The sequence below is a fragment of the Ambystoma mexicanum genome, chromosome 3q (assembly GCF_040938575.1).
Source record: "Ambystoma mexicanum isolate Mex_15411 chromosome 3q, UKY_AmexF1_1, whole genome shotgun sequence".
In the NCBI taxonomy this organism is placed as follows: domain Eukaryota; kingdom Metazoa; phylum Chordata; class Amphibia; order Caudata; family Ambystomatidae; genus Ambystoma; species Ambystoma mexicanum.
In genome coordinates, this window is record NC_090926.1 from 581047588 (window position 1) to 581064049 (window position 16462).

Genomic DNA, 16462 nt, shown 5'->3' on the forward strand with positions numbered 1-16462 from the left:
TCCCCAGAAGCGTGCATTTTAGGGCTCTTCCGGCAAGGTACTAAAGAGAAAGCAATAGGGAAGTTCAAAGACCTGATATATGTGTTAGCTAAACGCAGCATAGCTATGAACTGGAAAGCAGAAAAAAGGACAGACTGTCGAAAAATCGTGGGAAGACTTGTGGAAATGGACAACAGCAGAAACGGAGTGTGGGAAAAGGCGATAGGGGAGCACAAGCAAGACCCAGGACCAGACATACTGCAGTGAACCGCCCTCACAGAGACGCTTTTTCGCCAGGGCAAAAGGGAAAATGGAAACTAGCAGGTAATAAAGTAAAGGAAGTGGCGGGGTGAAAGTAGGACTAAAATGGAAGACAAAGATCATTTGTAGGCTAATATAGGGGGAGGGATGGTGAGGTAATAATGGGAACGAATTACAAGGTTGCATGAAGCTGTATATATGACATTGAACTGTACAGTACTTCAAAAACTAATAAAGAAATTAAAATGTTTTTAAAAAGAGTGCTTTCGGGTTCACCTGTTGGCAAAAACAGGTTATTTGTTGCTTAATGTAGACTTAGCCATCTTCTCCCAGCTGCCCAACTTACACAAAAAGTTAGTGGTGTTGATATTTTTGATGATCATAGAGCGACTTTATCCACTCCCTTCATCTTAAAGTTGCTTTCTGTCTTCTTGCTCCCACACCTTCACTTTCTCATCTGACACCGACTTATAATAATAGTAATAATATCATCTAGTTTTTATATAGCGCTACATGCCCGCAGGCATCTGAGCGCTGATCTAACAGTTTTCTTTTTTTTTTTTTTAAACAATTTTTATTATTTTTTTAACAACACACCAAACTTAACCAACATGTAGGACATTTCCGTATACTAGCTTCTTGGTAATTCATCAACATGTAACACATTACAGTCCTCCCCTCTCCCTCCCCGTCAACTCGAGCACCTACTACAATGCCACAACAATTGATTCATAGGGTTTATCTTCTTCACTATTACTAGACTTGTCATCTTAACTAGGTCCGACATGGGAGAGTCCCGACAGCGTGGCCACCATTTGTCTCCATGCAATCAAGGGACCCGCTTCCTCCTCCCCTCCCCTGCTGACCGCTTCGTACCATGCCACCGTCTCCACCTCTGCCCATTTCAAGAAGTCACTCCACCACACCTCCAACCTAGGTCTTTGGGCAGCTTTCCAGCTCATGGCAATTCTCTGTTTGGCCAAGATGTAGGCCAGGTCTTTCAGTTTACTGATATGCTTTAAGTTTCGTGGTCTGGGGAATCCCCCCAGCATGCATGCCCAAACTGAATCCACCCTTAACTTGATCCCCTTTTGGGACAGGCGTTGTTTGACTTCCTCCCAGAATCTTCCCACCTCCGGGCGCGCCCAGAACATGTGAATCATCCCGGCATCCACCTCCCCACACTTGGGGCATTTCTGTGTCACCATACTCCAAACTTAGCAATCCATACTAGGGGTCATGTATGCTTTGCTGGTAACATATAGTTGGATCTGTTGCAGCCTCGCATTCCGGGAGACCTTCTTATGATACCTCTAGGCTCTTTCCCATTGCCCATCTTGCATAGGTTCTCCCGCCTCCTCCTCCTAATCCCTCCTCAGTTGGAACAACTCCTTGCCCACCCTGGACATCAATAGTTCGTAAATTCAGGATATTTCGTGCACGCCCTCCGAGATATGGTACATCGTTTCGAAGACCGTATCGGGTTGTTCTGCTAATACTATTTTGGGCCACTTATCTCCCACTCATTTGATGATTCTGGTATATGTAATGTGTTGTCCTATGTGTACTCCGGTTTCCTCCATTATCTTTTGGAAGTCTAATACCTCACCCTCTTGCCATATGTCTCCCAGGGTCGCAAGGCCCAACGGTTCCCAGAATTTACAGATTCCCCCTTATCATTTGCTCATCCTCCCCGCATAGCGACACGAGTGGTATCTGCGGGGAGCATGGGGTCGGGTTTCGCACTACCTGGCACGCTTTGGGCCAAGTCCTCCAACCTAGTGTCGGCAGTCTCGCTCCTCCTTGTATCTCAGATTTAGGTAGCCATATCAGTTCTTTTAAAAAGAATGGGCCGCAGCACCTACTTAGCAATCTGGCTTCTGCCGTTTCATCTTCCGACAACCATCTGGCCGCGTAATGAAGCTGCCCCGCTAAGTGGTACATCTCGAAATTCGGCAGGTTTATGCCCCCTCTATCATACGAGTTCTGCAATTTCCATAGGGCCACCCTGTTTCTGGTATTGTGCCATATGAAGCCCCTGCATAAGCTCTGGAGTGTCGTGAAGAAGCGTTTGGGGATCATATATGGAATATTCGTGAAGAGGTGCAACAGCCTGGGCAGAACCACCATCTTGAGCAAGGCCGCCCTACCCACCATAGCCAGGGCAAGCTTTGCCCAGAACCCCATGCTATTTTTAATGCCTTCTCTGTGTTGAATTTATTTTCGTCTTCGATCGTATGGTATACATTAATTCCCAAATATCAGATTGTTCTAGTCTGCCAGGGTACCTTCAGGATGGGTAGGTTCCCCTGTGGTACCATCCTATATCTCCCCAGGGGGAACATGCATGACTTTTTGGGGTTTACTGCTATGCCCGAAAGGGTTCCATAATGCTCCAGGACTTCCAGAACATACCGCAAGTTTTCAGCGCTGAGATAACAGTTGCTATTATTATCCCACATCGTGGTACTCGATTTATCGACCTCCGAAGGAGGAAAGGTTGAGTTGGCCTTGCCGGGATTCGAACCTGCATCAGCCGGCTGCACACAGATGTCAGAAACGAGCACTCAGGTCGCTGTGCTATCTGACCGGCTCACTTGGGACACTTAACCGTTTCTTCTTAGAACTTGTTTTGCTACCCGAGGTCTCCTAGCTGACAATTCCGTTATGATGGATGGCCTCAATCTATCAAACATAACAAAGAGACATCAACTACAGCTTGAATCACTCTCTCTGACCAGTTACTGGTCAGCTTTCACAACCCACATTCACAGCAATGAGCTAGATCTCATCTTCCTATCCTCTTTGCTTAACTCCTCTGCTCACGCTATTGACGCTTGAACCTCTAATCACTCACCCACCCAATTTATGATCTCTGACCTCCTCAGCACTCACTGTCCCCTCTCTAAATGCAAGCCTCACACCATGGTTGTCTATCTGGTCCCACATTTGCTCACTCCATCAAACATGCATTACTGTGTTCAACACTGGCTACCATTTTGACTATCACTATGCAGCCTTCTCCTTCACTCTCTCCCACCTTCAATTAGAGATCCCCCCAAGCCATCCAACCACTAAGGACAACCATATGTCTCCATGTATGCCAAATTCGTAAAGCTTGCTCACCTTTTCTCTTAATTGCATACAAGGACTCACTACAAAAATCCAGGAACTAGATCTTTTGGATCTCAGATAGGTTTAACCATGACTTCTGCGTCATACTATAATAAAATATGACACCATATATATGTGACACCAAAGAAACATAATCCAGAGTAATGGTGATATTTAAATATAAAAATGCAACAGAGAGAGTGAATATATCCGAGGGACGATCCAGAAGAATGGAATAACTGACTGTATTCAAGTTGGCCAAGAAGTCCAGCAGAATCAAAGCCACCATTCCACCCTCATCTATCACTGTCTGGAAGCCATCACGAGCAGCGATGACGACTGCTTCCAGTCAATGCAAGTGGCAAAAGCCAGCCTGGTACAGATCCAATAGCTTAATGGGTTCCAAAAATTGCTGGAGCTGCTTCAACAACCCTTTCATATAATTTAGCTATAAACAGGGGGATTTGAAATGGGAAGCATGTTTGTTAGCTCTCCTGGTTCAGTCTTTTGCAGGGGAGATATGTAGGCGATCTTGGGTGGATTAGGTACTCCCTCGGAGATAAAAGATCCATTTATTACTTTTGGATATTAATGCAATCGCCAGAATTTTTAATAGGGTATGTGAAGGCATCATGAAGCAAGACAGAGACAACAGATTCAAAGTTCAAAACAAAAGGGTTTATTAAAGCAACAGTCAGGATGGTAGAAGGCCTAACTTGCCCTATACTAAGGTGGGTTTTCTCTAACTAAACAAAACTAAGGAAAGTCTGAGTCAAAGAGTTCAAGCCTATCCTTGCCCTCACAACTAAAGCTAAACAATGTATAAGGATGTCAATAATCAAAGGACTGGTGCTAAACACCAAGTCTGAGTTTCTTCCAGCTCTTCGCTTCCTCGTCAGCTCCCCTTACCCAGGTTCAAGAAAGTTTCACAAAATGTTCAAGATAACCTTTCTCAGGTTCAAGGCAATACAGTTCCAGCCAATTCTCGGGGTTCCCTTCTCCAAGCTCCAATAAACACAGTTCAAAAGAAAAGGGTCTGGAGGCTCCGTCCTCAAGACAGCATTTATACGCCGACATAGTTTCCCTTTATGCAGACGATGCTCTTCTGTACATTCGCTCACCAGATACCAACCTTGCCCCTATCCTTGCGGACGTTGCCCAGTTCGGTGACATATCGGGATTAAAAGTGAACTGCTCCAAATCTACTTTATTCCCGCTTACTGACTGTACACGACCCCCCTCCGATCCAATGGGTTTCACCTGGTCTCAATCTAGGTTTACATACCTGGGGGTGGAGGTATCCCGTCACACAACGAAGCTGCACAAGGACAATTACTTGAATTATCGGTCGACCTTAGCCATTAAAACTTCCAGTTGGACTAGGCTCCCCATTTCACTAGCAGGTAGAATTGGCATTCTTAAAATGGTAGTATTACCCCAACTCCTGTATCGTTTCACCAATCTACCTATATGGCCAGGCGATGCATTCTTTAAGTCACTACGCCATATTACAAACACATTTCTCTGGCACTCAGGCCCTGTCCAGCTTAAACTCTCTACGCTTACCACCGTTAAGGAACTTGGGGGTTTAGCTCCCCGGATTTCTCTAGGTATTGGGTGGTGGCCCAATCCCAATTCGCCTCCCATTGGTTCAACACCACCGACGCCCCCCCCACACGTCCGACTCGAAAAGCTATCAGTTTCCGATCGGGTGCTGGGTTCCCTCATCCTCAAACCCATACCTTCCGACCCCGACTCGGCAGACCCTGTGGCTAGCACTTCCATAGCCCTTACCAAACTCTGGGCCTTGGTTAACACACCGCACCCATTCCATGGAGACCTGCCACTGTGGAACTTCTTCCCAGATGTCCCACCTATCCCACTATCTATCGTGACCCGCTGGGCTGACGCTGGCTTCCTGTCGCTTCAAAATGTATACCAACAAGGCAACTTCGTTGAGTGGTCGGACCTTCCTCCGTCCCTCAAGCGCTGGCCCACTGCATGGCTACAATTCTCCTCCCTTCGAAGTAATCTTAAATCTAGATACCCTGATTTCCCCTCAATACCACCTGATGACCCCATAGTTGCAGATCTCTGTTCCTATCTATCCTTTAGAGGTAAAGTGTCAAGACTATACTCCCTAGTGCAGACTAGAGCAGCTCCTGCCTTCACTAAGCTGAAACACAGTTGGGAGGTCGACCTTGAGGTGGAGATCACTGACGAAAGGTGGTCCCGAATGTGCGCTCGCACTCAAGATGTATCTTATAACTCGAAATTCAAGCTCATACAGTTTAAGATCCTGCATAGATATCATCATACACCTAAGAGATTACACTGTATGTTCCCAGACTCCGCCTCCAGTTGCCCCAGGTGCGGCATGGATCAAGAAACCTACATTCATATGCTCTGGCATTGCCCTCACCTGACCCAATTCTGGACCGATGTCTGCTCCACGCTGTCAGACATGCTGGAACACTCCATTGCCCCCACCCCACTACAGTGTCTCTTCCATGACTTTCCCCAGCTGGGCCGGAAATCAAGGAGGCTTGCGGGTGTCTGTATGCTGCTGGCGGTCCGCTGCATACTGTTATGTTGGCTCCGACCTAGGGCACCTGTACATTCACAATGGCTTAGATCAGTTACATGGGCTCATGACACGGAAGAGACCTGGAGTGCAATGCAACATCCGCACTCACGGCCAAGGGATATCTGGCGAAGGTTCCGTGACTACATGACCTTCTTGTCCTCTCCCTCAAACTCTGCTCAGTCTTCTCCCGTATGTTCATCATAATATGATTACCGTGCTATCTGTACGTCTGTTTCGACTCCAATGCTGGTACCTTGTTTACACCCTGATCCCCCCCACTTCCCCACAGATAAACCATTGTGTATTGCTGAAGATGTATGCTTACTTCTATCGCTGTTACTGCCATGTGGCCGCCCTCTGTTCTTTTTTCAAGTGTGTTGTCAAGCCAAACAATAAAAACAAGTTTTTAAAAAAAGACAGCATTTATAGTTCCTCAGGTCTCCGGTTTCCCTTCCCCAAGACTTCATTGCAGCAATTGATATTAGTTTCAGTCTTTCAAAGTTCAACACAACTCCAGGCCAACTTGACCTTCCTTCTTGTTTGCATCACCAGCTTACTTACAGTGGTCCTTCTTGGTATATTTCAGAATGTCTTTGACCTTCACAATTCAGGGCTCTCTGGTCTAGGCGCAGTTGTCAGACCACACAGTCCACCCAGCACAGGTGAGGCAGCCAGGAACGCTAGGCTCTTCAACCTGCCCCTGTGTCTACATTCACCTTCACTTTGCTTCTCTTGTGGACCTCTTGGCTTTATATACAGGTTACACTCTCTTGGCATCTCCTTGTTAGCCTCTTGGCTTTGACATTATGTGCTACATACCTCTTCCCAGTCTTTGTCTTTGCAGCACTGTATTCATTCATAAGAGTTACCTTTGAGGTGGACTTATGTATTCTCCACCTTTCGGTCGCTCTCTCGCGCACTTGGGCTCTTTTCCGTTGGTTGCTTTAAAAAGGGCACTTTCTCTTTTAGCTTTTATCAACTATTATCTTTGCCCATAAAGTTTCATTCAATTCAATATTCAACATGTGCAGTTTCACTTTGTTTCAAAGTTTCATTTAATTTGATGTTCAACGCATGATTTAACTCTTCAAGTTTTCATTTAGTTTGTGATTCAATATGCATTCTTTAACTTAACTTCAGGTTTTCATGCAATTCGGAATTCACTAGGTGTCATACAGCACTTTGATTTTCATGTGTATCCACTAGGAGTGCCCATGGCCTCCAGCGACAACTCTTTCCACTCACCGTTCCTCCTCTGGAGGCTACACAGCTTCTGTATTGCTTCACAAGCGAGCAGGCTCGTCTCTGCGTGTCCCGCTCGCATTTCGGGCACTTCAAAGCACACGCCGGAAGCTCTCTTCTCGTCCACAGATGCGGACATCGTCCTCTCTCTCTCTTTCCTTGTTTGCAGCTCCAGCTGCTTTCTTTGGATAACAGAGGCTCCCACACCTGTGGCAGCCTAACTGCATGAATTGCCTTGGGCTCCATGAGTTGTCCTAGCTTTCTCTCAGGCCCCACCACGGCTGCCTCCTCACAATACGGGTCCCCTGCTGGTCTCTCCCAGACATGCCTCCATTGCTCTCTCTGCTGTTCCACTGGTCTCCTTTTATACACCTGCGACCACTTCACAGGTTGCAGGTGTGGATTCCCAATTGATCTTGCCTGACCATAGTTAAAGGGACACGCCTGACTTTCAAAGCACTCTGCAGGCATCTTCTTTATCCCAGTGCCAGAGTGGTGAAATGAAGTTCTAGTGTTTATTGATCTTAGTCACCTCTTCTTCATCCCAGTACTGTCCAAGGTCAAATGTGGGGAGAGGTTTTACAGTAGCCTATAAATACCAGCGGAGGGTTAGGTTGGTAGTCAATAGAGAAAGGGGGAATATCATGTCTCGCATGTGGGCACCCCACTCCCAATCCCCAAGGACCCTCCACCCAGGTGATCCTCCCTCACTTCCCCAGCCCCAGCGTGAGGATCCAAAAGCGATGGCCTTTCCCTGGCCACTTGAGAAGAGGATCCATGGGGAGTAGGCGTGAGAATACCCTCAGCATTTTCTTGTCCCTACTAATCTGTGGTTAATAGAACCCTGTTCCTGTTCTGTGCTTGCCAGTATAAGGAATTCCATTCTTATGTTTTCAATGTAATTGCAGAGATCCTGTGGAGGCTTAGGCAGAACAGTTTTTTATTTTTTTCATTTAAGTGTTATGGTTCAGACAAAAGTATAAAACTTTCACTTGGTACGAAAACATGAAGAAAATAAAAGATCAAGTTAATTTAATTTTTATTTTATTTAATACGCATTCAGCTATTAAGCTTTGTATATACAACAAATAATACACATACATAAACATATACACAATCCATTGATAAAATTCTATAGTTCCATAGTTCCATTACATGAACATAAATAAAAAATGTAAGCAACAACCTTTCTCATACCACTGTGTTTAACCTAAACATTTAAAAACATCAACCATTTTTAAATAACATTTCACTAAACAATAAAAAAATTAACATCTCCTTTAAAAAAAATCTGCTATATTACATCAATTGTATTACAAGACCGGAGGCGAGCATTATGCTTAAAACTACTTTATTATTGCTCCAACAGCTTTTTAAGTCTTTCACTTTCTTTCTCTTTTTTTTTTAAACAGTTTGGACTGCAAAACTACGAACAAAAAAGGCATGATAAGAGGATGTGATTAAACTACAGTCCCCATGAGACCTAGCAGTTTAGTAGTCGTGAGCCTCAGTCCTGTTGTCCAATCAGGGCTCCCTTATGAGTACAAATCCCTGCTGCTTTAGGTGCCTTTCTCTTCTTTTTTGCTGCTTACCGACAGCCAAGTACCCCTTTTAGTTTTCAATGACATTATAATAATGTATTCAGCCTTAATTACATAAGTTACGCCGTGCGCGCGTACAGCAATAGCGATTATGTTGTGAATTATTATATCAACCGGCAACGTTATTAGCAGTATCTTTGTAGCGCGCACGTCATAATAACTTATGAAATCGAGCGCTTTGCTACTTTGACATTTTATCATCTAGCATTTATCATTAAGCAGACCGGGCCCACGAGTGACCTCTCTCGAGCAGGGCTCCGGTCTGTGATTACAACCATTTAGTATTTAATATTTACCGGCTCATTGAAATTTTCCTCAGCGTGTCAGCTCGTTCCCTCGACAGAGCCAGTGACGCACCCCTGAAGCAGTTTGCACATGCGCGATTACATCTTCTCACTCTAACGTGCCAGAAACGAACGCGAGAAGATTTATACGTTCCTGGGCATACACGATGCAAATAAAAGCGCTTTTACAGCATTTCATCTCCAATACAGAGGGGGATTTTGAACATTTGAGAGATTATAAAACATTTTTTTTTAAACGAACAGCTGTTCAGACTGTAACCAGGTCAAATTGACAAACTGCTACTAACAGCAGCACTCCTCCCCACTGCATGTACCCACTACCATGGCCTATGACAATGGGAGAAGAGGTTTGGAGTGAATACAGCGACCAGGAGCAAGAACTGGGAGAGGAAGAGATAGACCTCTCCCAAAGTTTTAAGAAGGTTTTGGGAGACTCTCTTGTACAAGCAGTTGCTCAGGCAGTCCAGCCACTTCAGGACAGATTACAGGTCCTTGAGAATTTATTGGGCGCAAAGCTGGCTTACACGAGGACCCAGGTGAGGGGACCTCCACTAATAAGCCTCTGGAAGACAGCACAAAGGGGAGAAAAGCTACCCGGAAGAGGAAACACACTTCTACTCCCCCGGGCTCAATTATGGGGAAGAAAGAGAAGCCCCAGGAGGCAGAAGACGCCTTTAAGAGGCTAAAGAACGCTTTTCTATCTAAGTCAGCAGTGCTCTGCCTCGTACGCCCTAGCCCAGGGGTGAAAAACACAAGAGAAGCTCTCTCATCCTCAGAGGAATTTGATCTGCAGGGGGAACAAGAGGATGACGGAAGTCTTGGGAAAGAGAGCACAAGGTTGCAGAGCAAAGCAACCTCTGAGAATAAAGCCAGCAGTGTGGAAAGTCCCTCAGATGAACATATCCGATATGTTCGAGCTGGATACCATCAGGTACCCTAGGTCCACTGAGTGGACCCCGTCTCAGAGGGTAGCTTTGTACATGGCTCAGAAAATACAGAAACCACTGGAGAAGGAGACCAGGTTCCGCCTCAGAGCTGAATGCCCAAGGCCAGATCCTACAGGGAAAGTCGCAGATACCGCAGACCTAGACCCCAGAATGCTTACCTTTGTCACTAAAGCAGGGAAGGATGCCAGGAAAGGTATGAAACACGCCTGGAGAGCATGTCAGACAAAATATTGGACCTGACGGGGCCCATCGCAAAAATGATGGACCTGGCGGAGAGGTCTAAAGATACGGGAGAACCAGTAGACCCTTTCATTCTGACTGGATGGGCTCAAAGGGCAGTGTGCATGCTCGGAAACGCAAACAGCAATTTTGCCTGAAAGACGTAGGACAATGCTCCTAAAGATTGACAATAAGCTCGGAGACCTGGCCTCCTACGAGGCAGGTGAAGGAGCACAAGGATTGCTCTTTGGAGACGCGTTCGTAAAGGAGATGAAGAAGTTTGTGGGAACATTTACAGCTTTAGAGAAGGCGCAAGCTTCAATAAGAAATGTATTCCCTGGAAGGGTTTTGGCAGGGGTCAGTCGATATAGAGGCCGCTCGACTGGACGATACATCTCAAACAGAAGGCCCCAAGGCCTGAGAGCCCAGTACTGGGAAACTCGCCAACAAGACGCCCTCTTTCCCAACAGAGGTAGAGGCTACAGGGGCTGCAGAGGGTACTACAGACACCAGAACAATAGCGCAGGTGAGAGCGCGCAAAGCGATATACCCCCCAGAGGGAGGGAGGACTTTACTTTGCATACCCAATTGCCGTAAGCTTTCATCAAACGCGTGGGTGTTACAAACTGTCCAAGGTTGCGAGTTAGAGTTTCTAGAGAATCCAGTACAGCAAAACCCTCTGCCACGCATGCACATCTCGCAAGCGGAGAGCAAGTTATTGGATACAGAGATTCAAGCGCTAGCGCACAAAAATGCCATAGAAGGAGCACACCCACACACAGCAGGGTTCCTCAGCAACATGTTTTCAGTTCACCGCAGAGGCAAAGTGAGACCAGTCATCAATTTAAAAGAACTAAACAGCTGGTTAGTGTATAGGCACTGCAAGATGGAAGGACTCCATCTGCTAGGAGATCTACTCAGGAAGAACGACTGGCTGGCGCGTCTAGATCTGAAAGACGCTTATCTAATAGTGCCAATAGCAGTACAGTATCGCCTCTTCCTGAGATTTCTCTGGAAAGAGGAGGTATGGCAATTCAAGACCTTACCCTTCAGTCTAGCCTCAGCGCCGTGGGCCTTCACCAAGCTCAGAAACCGCATTGTGAGAGCAGGGAGTTCGGATGATCATCTATCTAGACGGCATCTTATTTATGGCGAAGACAAGGAGAGATTGTAGAAGCAAGTGCAGTGGGCAATAGTCTTGAACTCGGGACTAGGATTTTTAGTGAGCAAAGAGAAATCAGCTCTGACACCCACCGAAAGGATAGAGTTTGTAGGCTTTACAATAGATACAAGAAAAGCCACACTAGAGCTCCCAGCGCCCAAGATGAGATCCATAAAGAAAGATCTGAGGCCAGCTCTCAAGAAGCAGGCTATATCGCTTTGGAATATAGCCAGGATAGTCGGTCTGCTCGCAGCCTCTATCCAGGCCATTACATTATCAAGCTCTTTGAAGTTGAAGGGACTGCTTGCTTCTGAGCTAAAGATAGCCACAAATGTTCCATGAAGTCAGTGTTAGACACCCTTCATTAAAGGCTGAACTGCTTTACCTTTCTTTTCGTGAACATTTCCAGTGCGGACTCCAGCCACGGCCATTCTTCAAGGTCCCTTTTCCCTGTCGGATCCAATTTGGTGTGTATTCCTTGTGTTAGTGCCAGTTAAGTTTGCGGGGGAGCTAGGACATCCTCAATTACTTCCACTGTATTTAACTGGCCTACTTGGTAGCCAAGGCTGGTGAGATGCACCCGATTATTCCATACGATCTGTGCTATGAGGTTGGAAGCGTAGTAGCAGACCGATCTTTCGGCTCCCTTTTTTGGGAAGCCCACCGTCAGTATATCCTCTGATCTGAGGGCCCTTTAAATGGACCTGCCCACAGATTGAGGTATTGCTTTCCCAACTCATTGTGGTCCCTGTAAAGGAGTCTATGTCGTTCTTCCACTGATACCTGACTGAGCTTCGCTGTCGACATCCCATTTGATGGCGAGGTGTCAGGTAACTGTTCTTCTAAGGTTACAGAGACATTGGTTGTTTCTTGCGTTTCCTGGTCCAAGTTCGAAGTATTAGGAAGTTTCAAGAAGCCGATGATTTTAGGCTGTTTTGAGGTTTTAGCAGTCCCCTTTTTCTTTCCTGTTGCAACTGATTTTCCCTGGTTTGTAGAATCCAGTGTCTCCTGTGTCAAAGCATTGATGAACTCTCTGAAGTTACTTTTTATTTCTGTTTTGCGCTGGCATGTTTTTAGTCTTTTTTTTCCCTCAGACTAGTGAACCCTAACTCAGCCCTCACAATCTGAATGTTCCTCTGGAGAGTCACTTATAACCTCTATTTCAGGTGGTGGGTCTGAGTTGTCTATAGTATTTTCCTGTTCTATGAGACACACCTCTACCAGAGCTGATGGACTGTCTGGTGTTGATGAAGGATTTTCTGGCAAAGGTTCACCAATTTCCGTCTCTGGGATCTCTGAAACTCTGTTCTCCTCGGTAGGGAGAAATGTCGATCCCTCCCCTCCTGCTCCAGTAAAGCACTGACCAGTAGTTACCTTACAGAAGTTCTGATGATCCCAAGTGTTTGCCAGTATTCTGGTTATACCCTGGTCCAAGAAATCCAACTTTATTGCACTGGCTTGGACCAGTTCTTTTACGTTAGCACTGGCTTGGACCAGCTCTTTTACGTTATCGTATAACCTTAACATTGACACCAAAACCAAGTGCAGGGCACACATTGAAGCCGGACCCAAGGACTCTACTTGCGGCATAATGTTTGAATCTCTCCTTAATGTTATATTTTTAGGAATATGGTATTTTTCGTGAATTGAGGGGGGATGAGACGAACCATGATCCCGTCGTTTCTGATGCTCAATTAAGGAGCTATTCAGTGGGCTGAGTGCGTAGTTGTAGGTACTACCCGTTCTTTGGTTCCCTGTTTCTCCGGAGAAGCCCACCTTTCCAACGGTCTGATGTTGCCGAGCTCTGATTCCTTCTAAGTCGTTGCACAATTTCTCTCGGTTTGTTCCTGAGAACTAGAGATACAGGATAATTTTTGGGGCTTGCTGGAGAGTCCTGTAAGTATTTCAATTTCACATGTAGGATATTTAACAGGTGGTATGCATCACACATTTGCAACTACTCATAGTAAAAACAATGTTGCTATCCACTCCTAGTCATAACTTTAGAAAGGCAGCACCGTCTTCTAGTTAAAAATTAAAAAGATTATGTAGAACTCCAAATTGGTCAAGATGGATAAGTGTGACTGAGCAGTGAGGCTTAGACTTGGAAGGGTGTGAGAGTGGTTAAGGGCTCAGTTAAGCAAACACAAAGCACTCTCAAAAATACAAGATTAAAATGCAACTCTCTTTAAGCCTTGGACAACTCTCAAAATCCCAGGTAAGTAAATTACTCCACACACTCTAGGCCTCATCTCTTCTAGCAAGAAAAGGACTTTTAGGAATAGGGCCTTATTTTTTATAATACTATGTGTTATGGTTTGACTCCTTTCTTCTTACCCATTTGTTCTCAAATTGGCTTATTACTTACTGTTGCCTTTCCTTCACATACTTTCCTATACTACAGTGATCATATTCTGATCCTACTGAGTGCATATATTAGTAGTGTATGTTTAGTAATTTACTTACGGGTTTCTTGATTGATCAAAGTTGTCTAAGGCCTAAATACATAAAACTTTTTTTTTAGAAAGATTCTGTCTTTCTTGCTCAGAGTGTGCTTATCTTGCCCCTTCACCACTCTCGCACTCTAAGGCTAAGCCTTCATGCTCAGGCATACTACCTTGACAGACTATGGCCAGACAATCGGGTCTTTCCCTGTTCAACAGAATAGGGCGCCTTCTTAGAATCTGTCCGCAGGGCTGATTCTGAAACTCTATCTTAACAGGTGTTATGCAATAAAGATGTACATTTTATTTTTTTTATTGGGCATTTGTAAGGCACTTATATATCAAGAAAACTGTGTTTCCAAGTGCCCACAGGGCAAAGTGAAGGAAAAAACATCAAGACAAGGAATATGCAAAAGACAAAGACAAAGCGGTCCTACTAGGTCTTGTGAACATTTGGATTGTGCAAGTGCAGAGGGAGAGAAGGGACAGGGAAAGGGGGTAAGTGCTAGGGAATCTACAGAGGTGAAGTGCCAGGTAGACAGTTGCACAGCAATAGGCAAGTGCAAGAGCCGTTTGTGGAGGCAAAAGGTAAGTACCAGGCAGTGACCACTAGATGGGGCGGTGTCATCCGCCCATACAGTAAGTGCAGGCCTGTGAGGCTGAACAGGCCAAGTGTTGCCCGAAGGCAAGTGCAGCTGGAGGGCAGATGCTTTGGGCAATCGGACAGAAGGCCAGAACCCAGAGGGGCGCATAAGGGCCCAGGCCACCAATCACAGCTACTGTGGGGTTTAGCACGGGAGTGAGAGAGGGAAGGAGGAGGAGAAGAGGAAAGTCTTGAGGAGTTTGCAGAATTTGATGAGGTCCGGCTCAAGACAGAGAGAGAGGGGGGAGGCTGTTCCAGAGGAGGGAGCCAGCCGAGGAAAGGGAATGGCCGCACGCGCTCTGCTTAGAGAAGCGCATAACAAGCAGAGAGTTGGATCCAGAGGATCATAGAGATCTGGAGGGAGAGTATTTGGTGAGAGCAAGTTGCAGATAGCGTGGTCCCCGGCCTCAGACAGCCTTATGGATGATGCAGAGGGATTTAAATTCGATCCTAGCAGCAACCGTGAGCCAGTAGAAAGATTTTAGGGCTGCAGAGATACAGTACCTAGGCTTAAGGCCAAGGGTTAGTTTTGCAGCCCTATTCTGGAATAGCTGGAGGGGGGAGGATAGAAGAGGATGGTAGATTAAGTAAGAGGCTGTAGCAGTAGTCCAGCCTGGAGAGTACCGTAGCCCTGGAGACATTCAGATTCTGGGGGAAAGTGAGGAAAAGGAGTATGCCCCTGAGGAGGTAGAGTTGGAAATGAGCCTTCTTGGCAAGGTCCAGGATGTGAGGAATGAAAGAGAGAGGGAGGAGTCGAAGATAACTCGCAGGTTTCTGGATTCAGAGGGGGGAGAGCCCATCGAGGGTGGCCAAAGTGAAGGGAGAAAATAGGGGCCAGGGATCCCGATGGGAAAAACCTCAGTCTTGCTGGCACTGAGACAGAGGTCGTTGAATGTACACCATGACTGGATAGCTGGCAGGCAGTCAGGAATGACAGAGGAGGTCAGAAGAGATGCAGAGGGTAGTCTGAGGAAGAGTTGGGCCTCGTCTGCATAGCACTTGAAGTGTGGCGAGAAGGGTGAGAAGGTGAGCAAGAGGAGCGATATAGATGTTAAAGAAGCAGGGCGAAAGGATAGAGCACTGGTGAACTGCACCGGTGGAGATAGAAGGGGGCGAGGAGAGATAACCTGGGAGGGACGGTCATGAGGAAGGAAGTCAGCCAGTCCAGTGCCTGCTCCAAGATATCCAGGGTATCATGGAGCCGTTTTATGAGGATGAAGTGGTTAAGTTGCGGGTGAGTTGGAGTCAAGCGATGCAAGCAGTCAGGAGAGCAGTTTCTGTGCCTCTGTATGCTCGGAATCCAGATGGATTGTCGTGCAGGCAGCCAACAAGCTCAGTATGCTGGGTCAGTTGGGGATACATACTAAAACAGTTTATTATTTGCAACTACTCAATGAATTGAATGGTAAAAACAATGTTGCTATCCATTTCTTTGTTAGTTATAAAACTTTGGGGAGGCAGCACAGTTTTCAAGATTACATAGGATTCAAACATGGCCAAGACGGATTAGAAAATCAAACAAATGGGTAAAGGGGCAGATTCACAATTATGCAATTCCTGATAGCCCTGCGCGCTTAGCAGATATTGTGCAGTTAAGAGGCAGCAATGAGAGAGGAATAGTGCAGACATGAGGGTCGAGATGGGTAGTGCAGCCACTTGTGAGAGGTGACAGTGCCCAGACAGGCATGAGAGGCATTGTGCCAAGAAAGACATGAGAAGGACTGTGTGCAAATAGGTGTGAGGGGTACTTTGAAGATAAGTGTGAGAAAGGGACTATACAGATAACTTACCCCCTCAGGAGGACCACATCCCCCAGAACTCCAAACATCTGGTATAAGCCCGACGCCTCATTCATTCGCCTCAAGATGGTGCTGGTGAGCTGGGTGATAGGATAGCGCACTGCAGGCCAGGGGACCCCATGATAGCGCTGCTCCATCAGGCGGTGCAAGACCCGAGCT

The 16462-nt window shown here is 46.2% G+C and overlaps 1 protein-coding gene across 1 annotated transcript in view; it reads right to left on the reverse strand.

Moving 5' to 3' along the window:
- FOXRED2 (FAD dependent oxidoreductase domain containing 2) overlaps nucleotides 1-16462 on the reverse strand; it is a 397384-nt gene that overhangs the window by 177339 nt on the left and 203583 nt on the right. Inside the window, exon 6 of the mRNA XM_069654375.1 lies at nucleotides 16295-16460. Coding sequence (XP_069510476.1) covers nucleotides 16295-16460 — 166 coding nt within the window. The remainder of the gene's footprint in view (nucleotides 1-16294; nucleotides 16461-16462) is intronic.